The sequence below is a fragment of the Monodelphis domestica genome, chromosome 1 (assembly GCF_027887165.1).
Source record: "Monodelphis domestica isolate mMonDom1 chromosome 1, mMonDom1.pri, whole genome shotgun sequence".
In the NCBI taxonomy this organism is placed as follows: domain Eukaryota; kingdom Metazoa; phylum Chordata; class Mammalia; order Didelphimorphia; family Didelphidae; genus Monodelphis; species Monodelphis domestica.
The window spans coordinates 94,932,687-94,953,845 of NC_077227.1; the positions used below are offsets into that span (position 1 = coordinate 94,932,687).

The window sequence follows — 21,159 nt, forward strand, 5'->3', positions numbered from 1 at the left end:
TTCCTCATGTATAAAATGTGGATTCCCAAGATCCCTTCTTGACATAGTTATTGCGAGACTCAAGTGAAATAATATATGTAAAATATATGTAGACTTCAAAGAATGACATCAATGCCAGTAATTAACACCTACTTTATAGGGCAGATTATTACTTTAGTTTTAGGGGCATAGGTCTGGGACTGGAAAGTCTTTTTGACTAATGATAGATCATAATTCTCTGGATGAAATAGATAACCTTAGAAGCTATCAAGTCAATTCCTTATTTTTTTTTTTAAAGTCTTACCTTTTGTCTTAGAATCGATACTGTGTTCCAAGGCGTAGTAAGGGCTAGGCAATGAAGGTTAAATGAGTTGCCCAGGGTCACACTAGGAAGTGTCTGAGGCCAGATTTCAACCCAGGACCTCTCATCTCTAGGCCTGGCTCTCAATCCAATGAGCCACCCAGCTGCCCCCCAATCCCTTATTTTTCAATTGAGGAAACTAAGGTTTAGGGTGGATAAATAACTTTTCCAAAGTCTTACTATAGTCTTACTATAACTGTCAGAAGTGAGATTTGGTTGGACCCTGATCCCCAACTCCAGAAGTAGTACTTCTGTGTCAAACAATGCCTTCTCATAAACATTTAATTTGTAAAATGTAAAACGATGATAATTTAAAAGAATCTTATTAGTTAAAATGGGCATTGAGGGGAATGGACGATTAGGAACTTAGATTCCTAACTTTTGTTAACTATTTCTTTGAACTTGAGTGTATTTTTTTTGGAAACAAAAAATTTAAGATCGTGCTATGTTCCAAAAGTTTGTAACTTAAGGATTGGTGTATTAATGGTTAACATCTGTTATCAGTCATAGATGCTGTTGTACTTTTAAAAGGAGAAAGTATAAAGCTTCTGCCTTTACAAATTTAGATGCCCTCCTTTGCTTCTTTTGGTTATGCACAAATTGCCAACATTTTTTGTAAATGATTAAAACCTTAGATACAGTAACTTTTTGGTATAATTGACTATTGCTTGAGGGCAAAAGTCCATTAGGGCCATTTTTAAAGGTTTCATTTAATTTTCTTTTGGCTAACGTCCATTTGCATAGTTGCTTTAAGTTTTAAGTTGCTGCAAGTGCCTCATAGTTAAAGTAGTTTTTCTGTTTTTTTGCAGCTGTGTGTATAAATGTGTATGCCAGCAGCACTCCGAACAGATGTATAGTGATCTGATTAAAAAGATAACTAACCACTTAGAGAGAGTCTCAAAGGAGCTGCAGGTAAGGAATTGCTTGATCTATTTTTTTTTCTCCTCCTAGCCTGTTGCAAATGGTATAGCATGCATAGTATAGCTTTTGGGAAGTATTCATTTAACAATTCACTGTAATTATAGAATCTTTAAAGTTGATTAAACGATATAATTGTTAGATGGGGATATACATTTCTTTTTAAAAGCTGAATTATAAATTGTGATAGTTTTTATATTGAGTCTCTTTCTTCTCCCATGCTATTCCACTTTCCCTTAGTCCAAGGTGTAAAATAGGGTCTTAAATGACAACATTTATTGCCATGTATTTATTATTTAAAAAACAAAACAAACATCCTAGGCAGCTTTGTGGTATGTAGTAGATAGAGGGCTTGACTTAGACTTACAAATATTTGAATTCAAATCCAGCCTCAGATACTTACTTTCTAGACAAATCACATAATTTCTGTTTGCCTCAGTTTCTTCATCTGTAAACTGAGGGTAATAGTATCACCTAACTCCCAGGGTTTTTGTGAGAATGAAATGAGATATTTGTAAAGCACTTACAAACCTTAAAGTGCTATGTAAATACTATTATAATGGTTAGCTATTAGCTATGATTTTAAGCTGTTTCCTCCTCTTGTTTCCTTTCCCCCCTTTTGAGGTGCCTTTGAAGTTGCTGACGTTTTTAAATATGTCTGGACAAAAATCATGTTTGGATCCATATCATCAATGCATTGGGGCATCTAGGAGTGTAATGAATAGAGTGCTGGGTTTGAAGTCAGGAACACCTCTTCCAGAGTTCAAATCTGGCTTCAGTCATTTACTAGATGATCCTGAGCAAGTCACTTAACTTTGTTTTCCTTAGTTCCTCATATGTAAAATAAACTGGAGAGGGAAATGGCAAATCACTGTAGGATGTTTGCCAAGAAAATCCTAAATGGGGCCATGAAAAGTAGGATGTGACTGAAAAAAAAGACTGACCAATAACATCATTATATCATATAGCTAGAAGTGACTTATAAGTTTAGTCTAATGCTTTCATTATTAAAGATTGGTGCATTAAAGATTGTGTGCATTCATGACACATCAGGCACATACCTGGAGAATTCTCTCTTGACACCTCCCTATGACCTTATCATCAAAAGAATTGGTAGTGCATGTAATTCAGTAGCAAGCAAATAAACAGGCCTTTATTAAGCCTCAGCTATATGAAAGGCCAACTGTCCTGAGTATTAGGAATGCAAACAATAGCAAAAACATTCCTTGCTTTGAGGAGCATACATTCTCACCAGAGAGGACAAGACATAGAAGGAACCTGAAAGGTGGGTGGTTTGGAGAAGGCAATGGTTAAATGGAGATTCAGGGATGGACTAACTGACCAGTTAGAAGACAGGGTAGTGGAGTGAATTTCCAGAGTGAGAAGGGAAGGGACTGAAGGAACTTGGATCCTTTGCAGCAGTGGAAAAAGCCTAGAGAAATCAGTAGTGGAATCTGGAGTCATGCAAGTAGTTTATAGGCTTGAGATTTTGAATTAGGGCTCTGTGACTCCAAATCTAGCACTCTTTACTCTGAACAGCACTGACTCCAATCTATCAATTTTTTCTTTTTTCTTATGAACTTCATCATCAAGAAACACAGCTCAATAAGTAAATAACAAAAGTAGGATTATATAAGAAACCATGAAATTTTTTAAGTACTTAAAAAATTGTATATTGAGTATAATGAAGTTATAACAAAATTGATCTGTTTTGTCCCCATTAGAATTTTTGTTTTTTTGTTGTGTATTTTTAATGCTGTATATGAAAACTTTTCTTTTGCCTTTTGATCACTACTAAAAACTCATGGTTCTCAGACTTTTTGATCTCAGAATCTTTTTAGACTTAAAAATTAAAAAAGAATTTTTGTTAATATGAGTTATATCTTACAATATCATATTAGAAATTAAAGTATCTTAGTATTTTAAGGACCCCCTAAAAGGGTCTCTGGGATCCTAAGGGTCTCCAGGCTATACTTTGAGAACCAAAGTGTAGTCAAGGGAAACAAGTGAATAGAGATCTAGTTTGGTAAATGTACATTTTATCCTACACCTCTGGGGCAGCTAGATGGTACAAAGGATATAATACTGAACCTGAAGTCAGGAAAATTCATTTTCCTTAGTTCAAATTTGACCTCATACTCGTTAATAGCTGTATGAATTTGGGCAAGCCACTTAACCCTTTTTGCCTTAGTTTTCCTCATCTGTAAAGTGAGCTGGAGAAGGAAATGGCAAACCACTACAGTATGACCAATCATGATTGGTCATAATGTTTTATTAGAATTCTAAAGTCTTTTTTCAAAGGATTTCTCTTTATTTATATTTATATTTGTAATTATTTATATATTCTTTATTTTATTGTGCTAATTGTATAACTTGTTTTGATTCTTCCTATTTCACTTTACATCATTTTAAATAAGTCTTAGCAAGTTTCTCTCATTTGTTATCTATTTCAGTGTAATAACCCTTTATGTTCATCTGAGTAAGGAAATCTGAGTTTTCAACCTCAGACTCTTAATTAGCTGTGTGATTTTGGCAAATTAAGCAACCTCTCTGTTTACCCTAGTTTTCCTCATCTGAAAAATGAAAAAGTTTGACTATGTAGTCTCTAAGGTCAGAGCTTTAAAATCTGTGATCATATTTTGCTTCTTTGTATACATTTGTTTCTACTTCTAAGTAGTATTTAAAATTTTGTGTACAAATAGTCCTTTATTTTGGGTATATGCTTAGTAGTGATGATATAGGGCCTGCCCCTACACTGAGTGCTGGGTGAGTGGAAGGTCCCTCCTCCCTGTTCCCCCTCGCCCCCCCAACAGGAGAGAGAGAAAGTGCTCCCATTGGGCTTCTGGGCAGAAGATGGGGGTTGTGAAATAATGTCCTCATGTATGGTGAAGATGGGGAGATGGGGGAGGGAAGCAGCTCTGCCCCAAGTCCCCTCTACCTTTCTAGGAATGAACTCTGGGTGTGGGGGTGGCCACATGCCCACAGAGAGCACTCTGTTTTCCATCTTTGGCACCCATGCCATAAGTTTGCTATCTCTTGTATAGGGTCAAAAGTGATTCCATTTTAGGGATGTATTGGGTGTAGTTCCGTACTGCTTTCCAGAATTGTTAACCAATTCACAGTTTTACAAACAGTACATGAGTATGCCTGGTCTTCAAAACTCTTCTAACATTTGGAATTCTTCTCTTGTCATCTTTGCTGATCTGTATGTATGTGACTGAACTTTTAAGAGTTTAAAAATTTGAATTGTTCTAATTAGAGCTTTGGAACATTTTTTATATGGTTATTGATAGCTTTACATTTTATTTTCCCTTTTGAAAACTGCATATTTGTATCCTTTGACCACTCATCTATTGTGTAATTAATCTGTTTCTTTTTTTTTTTTGTGTGTGTGTGTGTGTGTGTTTCTATTAGTTTCCTATGTATCTTGAATTATACCTTTATCAGAGATGTTTGGTACAAAGATTTTTTTCCCAGTTTACCTTACAATTCCACTTGAATTAGTTTTCCACAAAAGCTTTTTAATTTTATAAAAATGGCCAAGCAAAATTGAATGTTTTAGTGTTTATAATCACCTCTGATACCTTTCTCCATTTTTTCATAATATATGTGAATCCATTTGGATATCCATTATTGTGATGTAAGGTGGCTAAGTGATGCAATATGATCACAACTAGCTTGGTGGTATGGTGGATAGAGCAGTAGGCTTAGTGCTATGAAGACTTAAGTTCATATCTTATTTCAGATATAACTTCTTCAGAGATCTGGGCAAGTCACTTAGCCTTTTTATGCCTCAGTTTTTTTCATCTGTAAAGTGGGGATAACAGTATCACCTACCTCCCACAGTTGTTGAGAACATCAGCCCAGCACCTGGTACCTAGAAGGTTCTTAATAAATCCATACTTCCTCTTTCCCTTTGTTTATGATATATTTTGAAATTTTTGAAAAAATAAGTTATGGCTTGTCCTTCTAGTTTCCAATATTTCTTGTATTTGGAAAGCACTGAGAATCCATATTTAAATAATATGTTCTTTATTGATGAGAATAATGCATACAACATCTTAGAGTAAGTTAGAGAAGATACTCTTCCTGTGGAGAGTCCACTTAAAACTGATGTTATTTATTTATTCATTTTTAAACCCTTACCTTTCATTTTAGAATCAATACTATGTATTTTTTTTCCAAGGCAGTAGATTGCTAAGGGCTAGACTATGGGGGTTAAGTGAATTGCCAGGGTCACAGCTAGGAAGTGTCTGAGACCAGTTTTTAACCCGGAGCTTCCCACTCTAGGTCTGGCTCTCAGTTTACTGAGCCACCTAGTTGCTCCTCTGATGTTATTTCATAGCTACTGCAGTGAAGTGGAATTTGAGTGATAGGTATCCTTTATTTTTTTCAGTGTCAGTCACATAAAGTGTGTGTGTATATAATATATAGTCATATATAGTATAATAATAGCTTTCAGAAAAGTCACTTGTCAACATCTTATTGCTACATAGATGTGGCTATTTAAGGTTTGAAGGCTGGTAAGGAAGTATTCAAGCACTTGAAAAGGAATTGCTTTCTTCAGATTTTAGAGAGAGGGAGAGAGAGAGAGGGAGGAAGAGGCAGAAGGGGCAGAAGAAGGGCAAGGGCCAGACAATTGAGATTAAGTGACTTGCTCAGGGTCACTCAACTAAGAAATGTCTGAGAGCAGATTTGACCAGGTCCTCTCAACTCCAGGCCTGGCACTATATCCACTGTGCTACCTACCTCTCCCCCCCATAATAGTATTATTAACAACCTCTAAACTTTTCCTGGCAAAATATGGTCCACCCATTCTTGTTTTATTCTGATCAGAGCATTTCCATTCCCCTTAATACTTCTTCACAGTCTTGATTTTTTAGATAGGAGAAGCTTTACAGTTCTGTTATTCATTAAACTTACCTACCCAAACACCTTGTGTTCAATTACTTTATATCAACTCTAGAAGTCTTAATTTTTTTTTTTGCAGCTAATATATGTTTTTCTTTTAGTTGTTTTGCACTGAATGCTTGATTGTTGGAAATTGTCTATAACAGCTCAAAACTTAACTTTAATTAAAAGGTTGGCTTTTATTCTCTATGACTAAATACTTAATTTTTTAATATTAATTTTCTTCTTCTTATATAAACTAAATAAATGTGCTTACCAGAAGAAATTTCTTAATGTAATGATCAAAATTACCACATTTCTAGGTATTAATGAAATACTTCAAAAATATATTTGTGCTTCTTTGTGTTAATAGTTGTCATTTAAAATTGCTAGACTAAAATGTAGTTTGACATGTTTTCTTACAAAGTTTATTTGCAGAAAAGTAAAATTTCCAACCTTATAGTTAAAGCTGTCACACTAGATGCAATAATATAATGTTATTCTGGCTGTTGAATTCAAATTCAGTAAGTTCATTGTTAGAATACAGTGTATCTCTGAGTAAGTTTTAATATGTGTGTTTGTGAGTATATATTGGAAGGGTTTAGGTTTTTAAACATTCTTACAGTTAGATGGCACTATAGTACCATACAGTCAAATTCTTTCAAATAGTGTCCATTCGGAAAGTCAAAAGGCTTTTATTTTCTTGCAAAAATTTTAGATTATAAATAATTTCCAAATAACTTACTTGTCTTCTGTTTAAATCAGAGTGAGGACTTGATGGTTAGTTAATAAACATTCATTATGGTGCTAGATAAGGCCTTATTTAATTTTTAAAATTATTGTGTTTATGTTTTCATTTTACAATTTATTCGCTTTGAAAATTTCATCAAAAAAATTTTCCCATAAAACTGAAAATTCCATACCTAATGTTATATGGGGCTCGTATAGTAATACAAGGAGCACTTGATTGGAAATACAGAGATTTTGGTTCTAGTTTTGGCTTTTTTACTACCTGGCTGTGTGACCCTTAAGCCAAGAATGCTATCTTTTGGGTCTCAGTTTTTGCCTTTATAAAATGAGGTAGCATGAACTAACCTCTAAATTACCTTCTGTTTGTGAAGTAGACAAAGCAAGTGTAATGAATCCTACCTTGCAAATAAGAAAATTGACTTGGGTCTACTTTTGAAGTGTCAAACTCAGATCTCCTAAACTTGAATCCAACACCTTTTCTACTATGCTAAGTTGACCTTTGGGTCATTAGTTTTGAATGTATACTAACCTTTCTGTTCTCTAAAACAGAGACAATTTATTAGTAAATATAATATGAATGACCTTTAGGGTAATCTGTCTCCCTGTCTTTATGCTAGTGTCTCTTGTACTCTCTCTCTCCTCTGTCACTATTCCTCCCGTCGCTGTCTTTCTCCATTTGTGTGTCTGTGCAGTTTTTCAGTGCTCCCAAAGTGGTCTAATCCAGGACAAAGTCTGATCACTGTCTTCTTTTTCTGGGCTCTTCAAGATCTTGATTTGGTTTTGGTTTCAAGCTATAGGCTTATGGGTTTGTTCTGTTAGAAGACTCCTATTAGACTGAATCACTATTGTCCTTGCTCAGGGCAACAGAATGGTAATCTTTCCTTTGGCCTGAGATTCCTGCCTGTTCTATACTTTTTTTAGGCTTTAGATTAGGCTCGAGAATGGAACTGAGATTCCCCTCTGCTCCTAAAATTCAAGCTCCAGTATTAAAATTTTTTTTTAATTTAATTAATTCATTTAAAAAAGATTTTATTTTTACAGTTACATGTAATAACTATTATCAATATATGTTTCCTGAAATTATAAGATCAAAATTTTTCCCTTTCCTTCCTTCCCTCTCTCCTCCTGGAAATGGTAGGCAATTTGATTTTTACATTATACATGTGTTATGCAAAACATACTTCTTATTGGTCATTGTTGTAAGAGAATATTCAAATAAAACCCAAACTCCAAAGTAAAAACATAAACTAATGTACAAAAATAGTATGTTTTGATCTGCATTCCGGCTCCAAAAATTCTTTCTCTAGAGGTGGATAGCATTCTTTGTCATGTCCTCCGGAATTATTCTGTATCACTGCATTATTGAGAATTGCTGTCTTTCACAGTTGATCATTATATAATAACATGTTACATATATAAGCAGAACATGTTAAATGTTCTGCTTATTTCTTTTTGCATCAGTTTATGTAGCCTTTTCTAAAATCATCTTGCTCATCATTTCTTATAGCACAATCGTATTCCATCACCATCATATACCATAATTTGTTCAGCCATTCTTTGTCACCACAAAAAAAATTGCTATAAATATTTTTGTATAAGTAGGACTTTGCTTTTTTTTAAAATGATCTCTTTGGGACACAGTAGTATTATAGGATTAAAGGTTAATGTCCAATTTTGTAGCCCCTTGGGCATAGTTCCAAATCACCCTCCAGAATGGCTGAATCAGTTCATAACACCTAAAATACATCAGTGTCCCAATTTCACCACATCCCCTCTAACATTTATTACATTCCTTTGTTGCCATATTGACCTGTGAGGTGGTATCACAGAATTGTTTCAATTTGCATTTCTCTAATCAAAACTGATTTAGAACATTTTTTCATCTGATTTTTGATAGCTTTGATTTCTTCATCTGAAAGCTGCTTCTTCATATCCTTTGACCATTTGCCAGTTGGGGAATGACTTATATTCTTATTTGACTTAATTCTCTACATTTGAGGAATTAGACCCGTATCAGAGAAATTTGATATAATAACCTTCCCCCCCCCCCCCCCCCCAAGTATTTTCCTTCTAATCTTGGTTACATTGGTTTGGTTTGTACAAAATCATTTAAATTTAATGTAATAAAAATTATTCATTTTATATCTTGTAATGCTCTCTATCTCTTGTTTGGTCATAAATTCTTTCCTTCTCCATATATCTGAAAGGTAAACTATTCTGTGTTCTCCTAATTTACCTATGGAGTGAACCTTTTTGTCTAAATCATATACCTGTTTTGACCTTATCTTGGTATAAGGTGTGAGATATTGGTCTATTCTTATTTTCTGTCATACTGTTTCCAGTTTTACCAGTGATTTTTACCAGATGGTGAGTTCTTTTATCCCAAAAGTTGGGATCATCATTTATTTCTAATCTTTTTCACTGATCTAGTACCAGATTTTTTTGATGATTATTGCTTTAATATAGTACATTTTGAGATTTGGTTCTGCTAGACCATTTTCCTTCACATTTTTTTTCATTCCCTTGATATTCTTGACTTTTTGTTCTTCCACATTAATTTTGTTATTTTTTTTCTAATTACATAAAATAATTTTTTTTGTAGCTTGATATGACAATTTATATCAATTTAGGTAGAATTGTCATTTTTGTTATATTAGAGTGGTCTCTCCATGGACAGTAAATGTTTTTCCAGTAGTTTAGATCTGACTTTGTGTGAAATTATTTTATAATTGTGTTCATATAATTTCCACGTTTGACTTGGGAAGCATATTCCTAAGTATTTTATATTGTCTAAGAGTTATTTGAAATGGAATTTCTCTTTTCTATTTCTTGCTGCTGGACCATGTTAGTGATATATAGAAATATATCTGATGATTTATGTGCGTTTATTTTGTATCCTGCAACTTTGCTAAAGTTATTAATTATTTAAACTACTTTTTAAATTCTCTAGGATTTTTGAAGTATACCATCATATCATCTGTAAAGAGTGATAATTTAGTTTCCTCATTGCCAACTTTAATTCCTTCAATTTCCTTTTCTTTTTATTGCTAAAGTTAGCATTTCTAGTACAACATTAAATAATAGTGTTGATGATCCTTGCTTCACTCCTGATCTTATTGAGAAGGCTTCTAACTTATCTCTTTTGCTAATGATACTGGGTTGGTTAGATATATACGAGGTATCTTTTAAAGAAATGGCCCATTTATTCCTGTTTTCCAGGGTTTTTAATAGGAATGGGTGTTGTATTTTGTGTGACTTTTTCTGCATCTTTTGAGATAATCATGTGTTTTCCTGTTACTTTTTTTTATTGATATGGTCTGTTATGTTGATAGCTTTCCTAATATTAAACTAGTTCTACATTCCTGGTACAATTTCTACCTGGTCATAGTGAATGAGCCCTGTGATAAGTTGCTGTAGTTTCCTTGCTAGAATTTATTGATTATACCATTTGGTACATATATGTTCAGTATTGATATTTCTTCATTGTCTATGGTACCTTTTATCAAGCTGTAATTTCCTTCCTTAACTCTTTTAATTAAATCTGGTTTTGCTTTAGCTGTGTCTGAGATCATGATTGCTATTCCTGCTTTTTTTACTTTAGTTGAAGCATAATAAATTCTCCTCTATCCCCTTACCTTTACTCTGTGTGTCTCCTTGATTCAGATGTGTTTCTTGTAAACAACATATAGGATTCTGATTTTTAATCCACTCTGCTATCTGATTATGTTTTTTGGGTGAGTTTATTCCCATTCACAGTTAGGATTACCAACTGTGTACTCCCCTCCTTATTTCCTCTTTTGTTGCTACTCCTTTCTCCTTTCACTCTGTTATTCCTCATGAGTGTTTTGCTTTTAATCACTCCTCATTTCCCCCTCCTTTTTGTTATTCCCACCTTTGTCTTATTCCTTTCCATAACCACTGAACTAATATTCTTTATAGGGTAAGAGAGATTCTATACGTAGATGAGTATAGTTATTATTCCCTCTCTAATGAGTCTGTTCTGATGAGAGTTATTTTTAAATGTTGACTGCCACCACTTTGTCATCCCCTCCACTGTAATAGTTTTTTCATGCCTCTTTAGGTAGGTGAGATAATTTATTCCTTTCTGCCTTTCCCTTTCCTTTTCTCTCAGTGTAATCCTATCAGATTTTCTGTTTAGATATGATCTTTTCATCAGGAATGCTTGGAAACCTATTTTATTAAAGGACCAATTTTTTTTTTCCTCTGAAAGAATATTAGTTTTGTTGAATAGATGATTCTGGGTTGTAATCCTAGTTCCTTTGCCTTCCAGAATATCATATTCTAAGCCTTTTATCCTTTAATGTAGAAGTTGCTAAGTCCTGTGTAATCCTGACTGTGATAAGTTGCAGTATTTTCTCCTTGGCTCTTTAATTTGGCTATAATATTCCTGGGAATTGTCTTTTGGGGATTTATTGGGGATTCTTTCAATTTCTGTTTTATCCCCTTGTACAAGGATATCATCGCAGTTTTCTATGATAATTTCTTGTAATATGATATATGCCTTTTCGGTAGTCCAATAATTCTTAAATTGACTCTTTTGGATCTATTTTCCAGGTCAGTTGTTTTTCAGTGAGATATTTCATATATTTTTTTTTTATGCTTTTGATTTTGTTGTGTTTCTTGATGTTTCATAAAGTCATTAGCTTCTACTTGCCCAATTCTGATTTTTAGGCAGTTATTTTCTTTTGTGAGCTTTTAAACCACCTTTTCCATTTGGCCACTTCTGCTTTGTATTGCTTTCATTTATCTTTCCCATTTTTCCTCTGCCTCTCTTAATTGTTCTTTTTGAGCTCTTCCAAAGGCTGAGATCAGATTTTCTTTGAAGTTTTGTGTTTAACTGTTTTGCTTTCATTGTCCCTTTCTGAGTCTGTGCCTTGCTCTTCTTTGTCTCCATAATAATTTTATATACTTAGGTTTTTTTTTTCTGTTTGCTCATTTTCCTAGTCTTTTTCTTGATTTTTTTTTACTTTTACCATAAAGGTGGGCTCTATTCTCAAGGTAGAAGCAGCATTTTCTTATACTTCAGTTTTTCCTTGATGCTACCTTTAGCTCTTGTTCTGGTTTTCTGTTAGTTTCATTTCTTCCAAAATGCTATGATGGCCTATGGACTGGGGTCTCCGAAAGCCACTTGCCACTGCTAATTCAGTCTTCCCCCAGACCTGTTGATGGTTTGTAGGACTTCAGAGCACTGTGAGATACTCTGTGCTTGGGATAAGGCCCTCACTTTAAGCTTGGGAAGGGACCTAACTTGGATCATTCTGGGCTTACACATGCCAGGTACACTGCAGACTACCTTGTACTGTTGGAAGAGAATTTCTCTCTCCATTATGTTGCTTTGTTAATGTCATCAATCAGTGACCTGGAGGTCAAAAACCACTGAGTAATTCAGGTATAAACAGGCCCTGAGTGAAAGGAAGTTAGAGAGCCAAAGAACCAATGAGATAGGAAGTGGATTCCACAGGCACTGCCCCCTCCTGGGTGGCCCAGACAAATTAAGAAACTATGGTTGGTTCCTGAGATGTATGTGAGAAAGAAAATTATAGGTCAGTTTCATTAATAAATATAGATGTAAAAAAAATCTTCTGGGTCTTCTGGTTGGAGTGAGGAATCTGAATGAATTCTTGTTGGTGTTGAGCTTCAATCCATCATGGTAGCTGTAACCGTGAAAATGTGGGTTTCAAGACTGTGAATTGCCAAAACTGTAAAGATAATTTTTATTGTCTTGATTTAAATAAAAAATAAGTGGTCACCATGGGGAAAATTCCCAAATATGAAAATACTCAAGTCACCTGGGTTTTATGGAGATTTTAATTAATACAAATGAAGGACTTAAGGAAAGGGAGAGAGAGAGAATAAGAGAAAATAGTATGAAGGGCCTAGGCCATTTAGCCTCAAGAGAGACTAGACAGTCTTTAATCACTCATCACAAGATTTGTCCCAAGCAAAACTCCAGTCCTTCACTGAAATCCTCAACTCCTGAACTGAGTTCAGAGACCCAGCTCCTCCAACTAACTCCAAACTCCCAATTAAGTTCAGAGAGTCAGCTCCTTTTAAAGAGAAATTTCTCTTATGTCACCTCCCCTAAATTTTCACATCTACCAATCACAGTAGATGTTTTCCCCAGGACTGACCATTCTTAGTTCACATCTTCTTTTGTTATCACCTTTTCTGATTAGATTATATCTTCTGAGAATTTCACATCTCTTTGCTAAGCTTGCCCTTTGTAAGTTGCTTGACCTTTTAGTGATTAATTTGAATTTTATAGGTACTTAGCACCCTTTTGTATTAGATCTAAAAATAGACCAACTAGCTTAGGGTTTTTGCTTCGACATTTCATCATTCCATCAGGAGTTTGCAACTTTATCTTCCCCTAAGGTATGCCTAAGTATGGTGGAGTAATGTTAAAATTCCTAATACATTCCTGATCAAGTACCTCCATTTGTTACAATAAGGGAATAGCTTAACCAAATCTTCTAAGGTAGAGTCTGAGCAGTTTTAAGATTCACATAGCCAATAGAGTAGTAAGTTAAGTAACTCTACCTCTTTCTTACCTTTACCTCTCTTTACTCTACTTTGATTTAACAAAGTTATTAAAGTTACTAGTAGCCTCATAATTAAATTTTAATTAATATAGTACTGAAGTTTAGGTCCTTACTGCAGCCTTGGGCAAGGGCTATTGGCTTCTCCTTGAGCTCACACCAACTTAAGTGTATTGCTGATTATGCTGCACTGGGGTTTAGGGGCTCACCTTGAGCTTAGGCAGGCACTTGTTCTGTGCCTACAATATCATCCAAGTCCACAGCAGACTGCCTTGCATTAGGGCTTGGGGCCTCATTGCAGGCTTGATTTTAGGGCTTGGAACTTCAAGGGGTGGACATGGGGTACCCTACTGTTGGCTTTGGCCCAGGTTCAGAACATAAAACAGTAGATGTGGAATAGGGTAGGAGGTGGCTTGTTGTTGGCTTGCTCTAGCACTTGTGAGGCTGTGCTCCTCTCACCCCAGTGAACCAGACCCTCTCTGCTTACCTTTCAAGTCGTTTATTGAAACCCTTTAATTTTCTCTCTTTTTTATTTACCTTTTTATACTTCTCTTGAATACAAACACCTTTCTTTGGAACTTACAGCCATTTAGTCTTGCCTCCAACCTATCTTTCTAGGTGAATTTAACATTATTTACTCTCTGGAACATTCTGTTATCTGGTCAGACTGGCTTACTGATTGTTCCTTTTATCTGATCTTTTTTTTCTGTGCCTGGATACCTTTTTCTCAACTTTGCCTCCAGTTAACCTTGTCTCTTTTAAAAGGATTAATTCAGTGCCACCTCTAGCCTGGGGCTATTCATATTTTCTCATAGTTATTAATAGTCTCATCTAGAAATTACTTTGTATTTATTTTGTGTGTGTTTTGTTTTTACTTATCTGTATATGGATTTTTCTCCCCAATTCTGTCCTTCCTTTTCCCTTTCTTCCAGGAAATGGTAAGTTTTTTTGGGGTAAAAACTTTTGACTTTTTATCTTTAGCAGTTATCTTAGTGCATGCCAGACTTGTAAATGTTTATTGTTCAATTGAATTTATTGAAGAATGGTCTAGTTTTTCAATTAGGGCCCATTGCTTTGTTTTTTACTCTTAATTGCTATTGTATACTTGTTTAGTTTTTTGACCACTGAGTTAGAAACTGGAAATCAGGTAGAGAATATGTGACAATCACATTTAATATAATTATGGTAAGAAAGGAGAGAGGAAACTACAAAAAAGATATCCAAGAATTTAAAGACACCCTGCAGTTTAAGGGAAAGAACTATCGAGAGTGAATCAGGGGAGCAATACTTTTAATTTGGCTGTTTTAAATAAGTGCAAAGGAAATGCTAATTTACTTCAGTCCCCTGTGAACCAGTCTGAGTGAACTGGTGTGAGAGGCATAGACTATGGTGCATTCCAATGTTCTTTTTTTAAAAATCTGTACCTTACATCTTGGAATCAACATTAAATATTGGTTCCAAGGCAGAAGAGTGGTTAAGGACTAGGTAATTAGGATCAAATGACTTGCCCAGGGTCATACAGGTAGTGTTCAAGGGCAGATTTGAACCCAGGACCTCCCATTTCTTGCTCTCAATCCATTGAGCTACCCTATTGCCTCTTTTTAGGTTCTTTTAAACTCCAAAGTTGCTGAGCATCATGATGCATGCCTGTAGTACTGCCTCTGGAGAGGCTGAGGGTAGGCGGTCACTTGAGTAAGAGATTCTAAGCTACATTAGGGCTGAAGCCATTTGGGCATCTGTGCTAAGGCCAGCACAATATGATGAGTCTCCTGGGAATAGGCCAACTATGCTTCCTAAAGAAGGATGAACCTGCTCAGGTCAGAAAAAATTAAGATGAAAACTTCCTTACTGATTAGCATTGAAATTTGGCCTACTAGCAGTGACTGTTGTACTTACGCTCAGGAAAAATGGGAGAGAGATTGTCTTCAAAAAAATCTGAACATATATGATTGTTTTAAAAAGAATAGTACTGTGAAGCCATTTGACATATAAACCAAAAGCAAAGTATTCCTTAGTAGACTAGACTGATGGCATTACTGGATTGTAATAAAGAACATTATTCATAGTGATGAATCTGGAATCATGGACAAAAAGGTTAATTATATTAATTGTACTATTTAAGAAGACTGTGAAGTATATAATCTGTGTTAGATTTTCCTTAAAGTAAGTCTAAATTTAACAGGGTTTCCTGATAAGAGATAAAACTTTAGTGGAAAATTCAGTTATGTGGAACACTGCATTCTCTGGAGAGATGTTTTTCTTTTCTTTGGATGTATATGTGTAAAACGAAATATATGGCCTACAATTGACCTCACTTCTGAGGTCTATGTCCATTAAGTTCTTGCTATTTGTGAATATAGGCTTTTTTCTTCTATAAGAAGTAATTATGATGGCTGTAGGGTCCAAAGAGTACTTAAATATAATAGACTTGAAGGCATTTTCCTCCAGAGATAACTTTTAAAAATAGAAGTAAAATGATCTAAAAATCTTGACTCCTTTCATAGTATGTGGTTGAAAAGCCTGGCTGTTAATGCTAGTGTTATGGAAGTTTAGAGATTTAGTTCATTGCTAACAGAAACACCTCAGACTTATGTTAATGTCGAATAGTTTCATTCCTTCCACAATGGAGAAATTATAGAAAGCAAATTAATAGCTGTATTAAGGACATTTAAAATTAGACTTTGGGGGAAAGAATAACAATTTTTTACATGCTGTTCTAGCATTTTACTATACTGTAATAATTCAGCATTTTGTATGGCTTAGATTTTATTATATAATAGTAGCTCTTTTATTGTTTTATTTCTTCTAGTACACTTTGTCTTACATGTTGTTTAGAGTCTCTCTCTTTGCAAATGAGTTTTTGTAACTTGCTGTAGCCTGCCTACCACCAAAAAGTGTTATAGAAGTAATGGTAGATGTATATGACTGGAAGAGGAGTTATTGTCAATAATTTAGTGAGAATGAAATACAGCTGGTAGACAGATAGAATGGTATCTTGGAACACTTAAGAACATTAAAGGAAGAATATTTCAGTGAATTGGATAGATTCTTGAAGAAGTAAAAGGAAAATTCAGAAAAATATTATATAGTATGTGAAAGCATAGAGGAGTTGTGAGGTCTGCATCCATGACAGAAGGTGGGATGGACCCCATACTGGTATAAGTCATGACACCTGAAATAATGTGACCTTTTATTTTGTATTATATAATCCTTTGAAATAATTGCATAGAACCAGAATATAGAAATTTATCCATTTATAATAATAATAATAACAAGTAGCTTTTATAGAGCATGTATTATTTTGCTAGGCATGATACTAAACAAATATCTCATTGGATATTCACAATAACCTTGGGAGGCAGGTGCTGTTATAATCCCCATTTTATAGTTAAAGAAACTGAGACAAAAGGAATAACTGACTTGCCTATAATTATAGCTAGTCAGTTTCTGAAGAACTCAGGTCTTCTTACTTCCAAGCCTAGTGCTTTATCCATTGTGCTGTCTGCATTTTATATTTTATAATTCTGATGTTATAATTATCAATTATATTGAGACTTTTATTAGTGCTTTTAGTACCAACTTGAAAATTGCAAACTGAAATGTCAGCTAACTTATATAAGCTCTATTAAAAACAAAAGAATCTTTAAGTGTCTGGATTGAATTCCAGAGTTAAAAATATGGTAACTAATATTTATATTTATTAATAAAACAAAATATCTATTTTTCAAGAAGTAAGCAATAATAAGGATATTGTGTTTGTTGGCTTTTGTTCATTTTTAGCCTCTGTTATTTTCTCCTCAAACTTAGAAGAGAAATGTTTATTAGTATTTTTTTGCTACAGTGGTTCTCTGAAAGTAATTTTCTGTGTTTTTGCTTGTAAATTGAAATACAGATCAATAATACTGTATTAGTTTTGTAAGTTTGTAGAAGCGCCATGAAACTCCTTGTCATGTTTTAAATGTCTTAAAAATATATTTTATTTTCTCAGTTACAATTTTTATTTTCTCAAATAATAATTTTCAACATAAGTTTTTTGAAATTATAAGATCCAAATTGTTTCCCTTCCCCCCTCCTGGAGATGGTAAGCAATTTGATCTGGGTTATATATGTACAATTATTCAAAACATTTCCACATTGGTTATTTGTTGTGAGAAAATACTCATATAAAACCAAACCCCCCAAATAGAAACATATATTAACTGAAGTGCTTGGAAGCCCTCTATTTTTATTAAAAATCCATTTTTTCCCTCTATGGGATTATGCTTACTTGTGCTGGATAAGTTATTCTTGACTGTAAGCCTAGATCTCATTTCCCAAACTTTCTGCTCTTTTAGAGTTATGGTTGCTTAATTATGTGATTTGTGATCACTTAATCCTGATTGTGACTCCCTGAGGTACCTGAAGTATTAGTTTCTGGCATTTTATAGTATTTTTTTCTTTGATCTGTAAGATCTAGATTTTTGCAACAGTATCTGTGGAATTTTTTTTCCCCCCCTCGGAAAGGATCTCTTTTAGGAAGTGACTAGTGGATTCTTCCCACAATTCAATAAGAATTAGATAATTTTCTTATATTTTCTTGAAATATTATGTGTAGTTTCTTCCTTAGAACTAGTACTTAGTATTGATTCTAAGACAAAAGGTAAGCATATAAAAAAAGAAATATGATATGTAGCCTCCTTTTGGTCATGGATTTCAGGTAGTCTATTTCTTATCTGTCCTGAACTTCTATCCTCTTGTGTTCTTTTTTCTTCTTGTTTTTCTTTTTTGTTCTTGCTCTTTTTTTTAGTCCTTTGTCCTGATTATTACACTATAAGTTTCATCCTGGACCCTTGGTTAGAACCATCATTGACACCCCCAATTCCAGTCTGCTGATCTGATTAGAGCTACACAGTTGTAGTTTGTTTCCATTTGTTCCTTGCTTAGTATACAGGTATATCCTGCTAACAACTTTTCCTGTCTGACTCCAGAACACACAGATATTCTCCAAATCTGATTTGTAACTGTTTAGTGCTTTCAACTAGAACCTGTTATTATTGTACTTTACTCTGTGTTACTATTACCCTTGGAATCTCTTCCTGTTCCAGTGATTCTTGCCCTGGTGCGCAGTCTCAGATTTCTTTCAATTCCTGAACACTGTAATGTATTGCATTGCCAAAAGACCCTCCATATCTGTCTATCTATCTGGACTGAAAAATGGTTAATATGATTTTTTTTCTTGAATTTCTCCATCAGAATTTGTTCTAGTACATGTTTCAGATCTTCAGGGATGTTTGATGAGGGAGCTAGACTATCATTCTTCACCTGCTATTCTGTCATCTAGACTACCTCTGAACCCAGTTCAGTTAAGATGGAACGTAAAGTCCATGAGGGACAGTAGTATTAGAGAAATCTGTACTAGTAGGTTAGAGCCAGACTTTGGAGAACCTTACATGACAACATCAACAGTTTATATTTTATTTGGTAGGCATTTGGGAACCCAGCAAATGAAATAGAGGAGTGGTTTGATAGATGGAGACCATAAGATCAGTCAATTCAAAATCAAGAGAATGGAAGTTGATCAAAGAGTATTAGTTGGTCAGCAATGTCAGCTGATACTGAGATCATTAACGATGAGGATAGAAAGAAAAAATCCATTATACTTGGCAGTAATATGATTAGTGATATTGAAGATAGCTTTCTCTTAATGGAAGTCAATTTGCAAGAGGTTCAGACATAAAATCTACTTCTTTCATTTTCCTCAAAAGAAAGTAGCACTGGAGCTAAAGATCATCTTATGTGAATACTTATCATTTATAGATATTCTCCAAGTTATTATCACTGAACTTGTGAATAAGCAATTCTACATTGCTGCTTTCGTCTTCCTCTTTTGTCCTGGAAAGCAACCAAACCATCCTGGGCTTGATAGTACAACCTTACTGATTGGTTAGTAGTAGTAGGGATTCTGACTGATCCAGCCATGTTTCCTTCTCAGTCTTACCTCAGACTGTCTTTCTCATATGTGTGTATATATGTCCCTTTTAAGCCCCATTCTTTTTTTCCTTTTAACTCCTGCACAGTTTTTAAAAAAGCAAAATTCATTTTCTACCTGCTGTAGCAATGTGATAGAGCAATTCAAGCAAAAAAAAAAGGCAAAAAGGAAATTATTTTTGAACTCTTAAATTTGAACACCTTGAAATTACAAAGAACAAAAAACTCACATTAAAAACCTTTACATGTAAATGTATTTCTTTGATGGAGGCAGATGAGAACAAAGTGAATTTGAAAAGATCTGCTGCTTAATCTGTTTTCCCTCATTTTACTTCTTGATTGCTTGAGAACAATTTTCTTCAAACCTATTATACTGACAGAAGTAATGAAAGGCTATCTGACCTTGTATGGGGAAGGTTATTTCAACTACATAATGGGGTTGTTTAGGGAGTGGAAAACTCCCTAAACTTACAGAATTGTTATATCCTGTAATTTACTGCTTTTACAAATGACATCGTAGCCTATTTAAGAATGTTTAAAGTAATTTATATGTACATTTTTTTTTTACTAATAAAATTTGACAATTAGAGAATCATGTATTAAGGAAATAAAATTACTAGAGTTATATAGCATGATTTGTTAAATTTCAGTCTTTTACTGTGTTTTATAAGTATCTATGCAAAGCAAAAAATTTTCTCAGGCATTTTGTAAAACTAAGCTCTGTTTTGTCCTAGGGATAGTGTGGTACAGTGGAAAGATTACTAGATTTGGAGTCAATGGAACCTGAGTTCCTTTCTTGTCTCCTGCTTACTACTTGTATTACCTTGGTTCAAGTAATTTCATTTCTCCTAGCTTAATTCACTCATCTACAAAAATTAGTTGGACTTTACTTCTAAGATTCCTTCAAACTCCAAATCTTTAATACTTTTATCCTTGTGAATTTAATTCCAAACTTCCTAGTGTTCTTACAACATACAGAATGTCTTAATTATACTACCCTCGATGTAGTTGAATGAAGCAGCACTCTATTGTCTTTGGATTATAGAATTTAGACACAGAGATGGACTTTTTTGATCTACCTTCCTAATTCTGTGGATAAGGAAACTTGATGTCTGTGGAAGAAGCTGTGTCTTGTTCAAGATCACAAACAGAATCCAAATTCTAACCCAGGTCTTATTACTCCAAATCTTGGACTTTTACCATGATTTAATATTTTCTCTTATGTATTAAGGCAGAATTAGATTGAATCTAAAAGCTATTTTATTTAGTATGTCTTTGATGTTATTCTGGACTTGGTTTTTAGAGAAACACATATGCCCCTGCTTTAATCTTGCCTTGAAACCATCACTGTGGATTGGCAATAGAGTTTAGGAAATAAGGTTAGATTTAGAAAAGATAATGAGTTAGTCCTGAGTCTGCCCATGAATCTTTTTACACTAATGTCTCTGGTGGTGGTGAGCATGAGAGTTTTAAATTTTGGAACCAGAGGAACTAAAGTGGATGTATTTTAGTTTCTTGATTACTTTGGAACATATAAAGCTTTTTTTTTAGAATGGGATTGGTTTTATTACCTTAAATTAAAAAAAAAATTAAAAATCTTGTAAAGAATAACCATTTAATTTTAGTGAATAAAAAGACTGCAAGATAAACCCATTTTTTTTTTATACTAAATGAGATACACACATCCTGAAGTAATGGGAAGCAATTAAAGAAGCAGTAAAATTTGGGGAATAA

The 21,159-nt window shown here is 34.1% G+C and overlaps 1 protein-coding gene across 2 annotated transcripts in view; it reads left to right on the top strand.

Moving 5' to 3' along the window:
• Window positions 1-21,159, top strand: part of CACUL1 (CDK2 associated cullin domain 1) — a 98,101-nt gene that overhangs the window by 17,680 nt on the left and 59,262 nt on the right. For both annotated transcript variants that reach the window (XM_007478921.2, XM_001377037.4), the window contains exon 3: window positions 1,150-1,252. In XM_007478921.2, coding sequence (XP_007478983.1) covers window positions 1,150-1,252 — 103 coding nt within the window. The remainder of the gene's footprint in view (window positions 1-1,149; window positions 1,253-21,159) is intronic.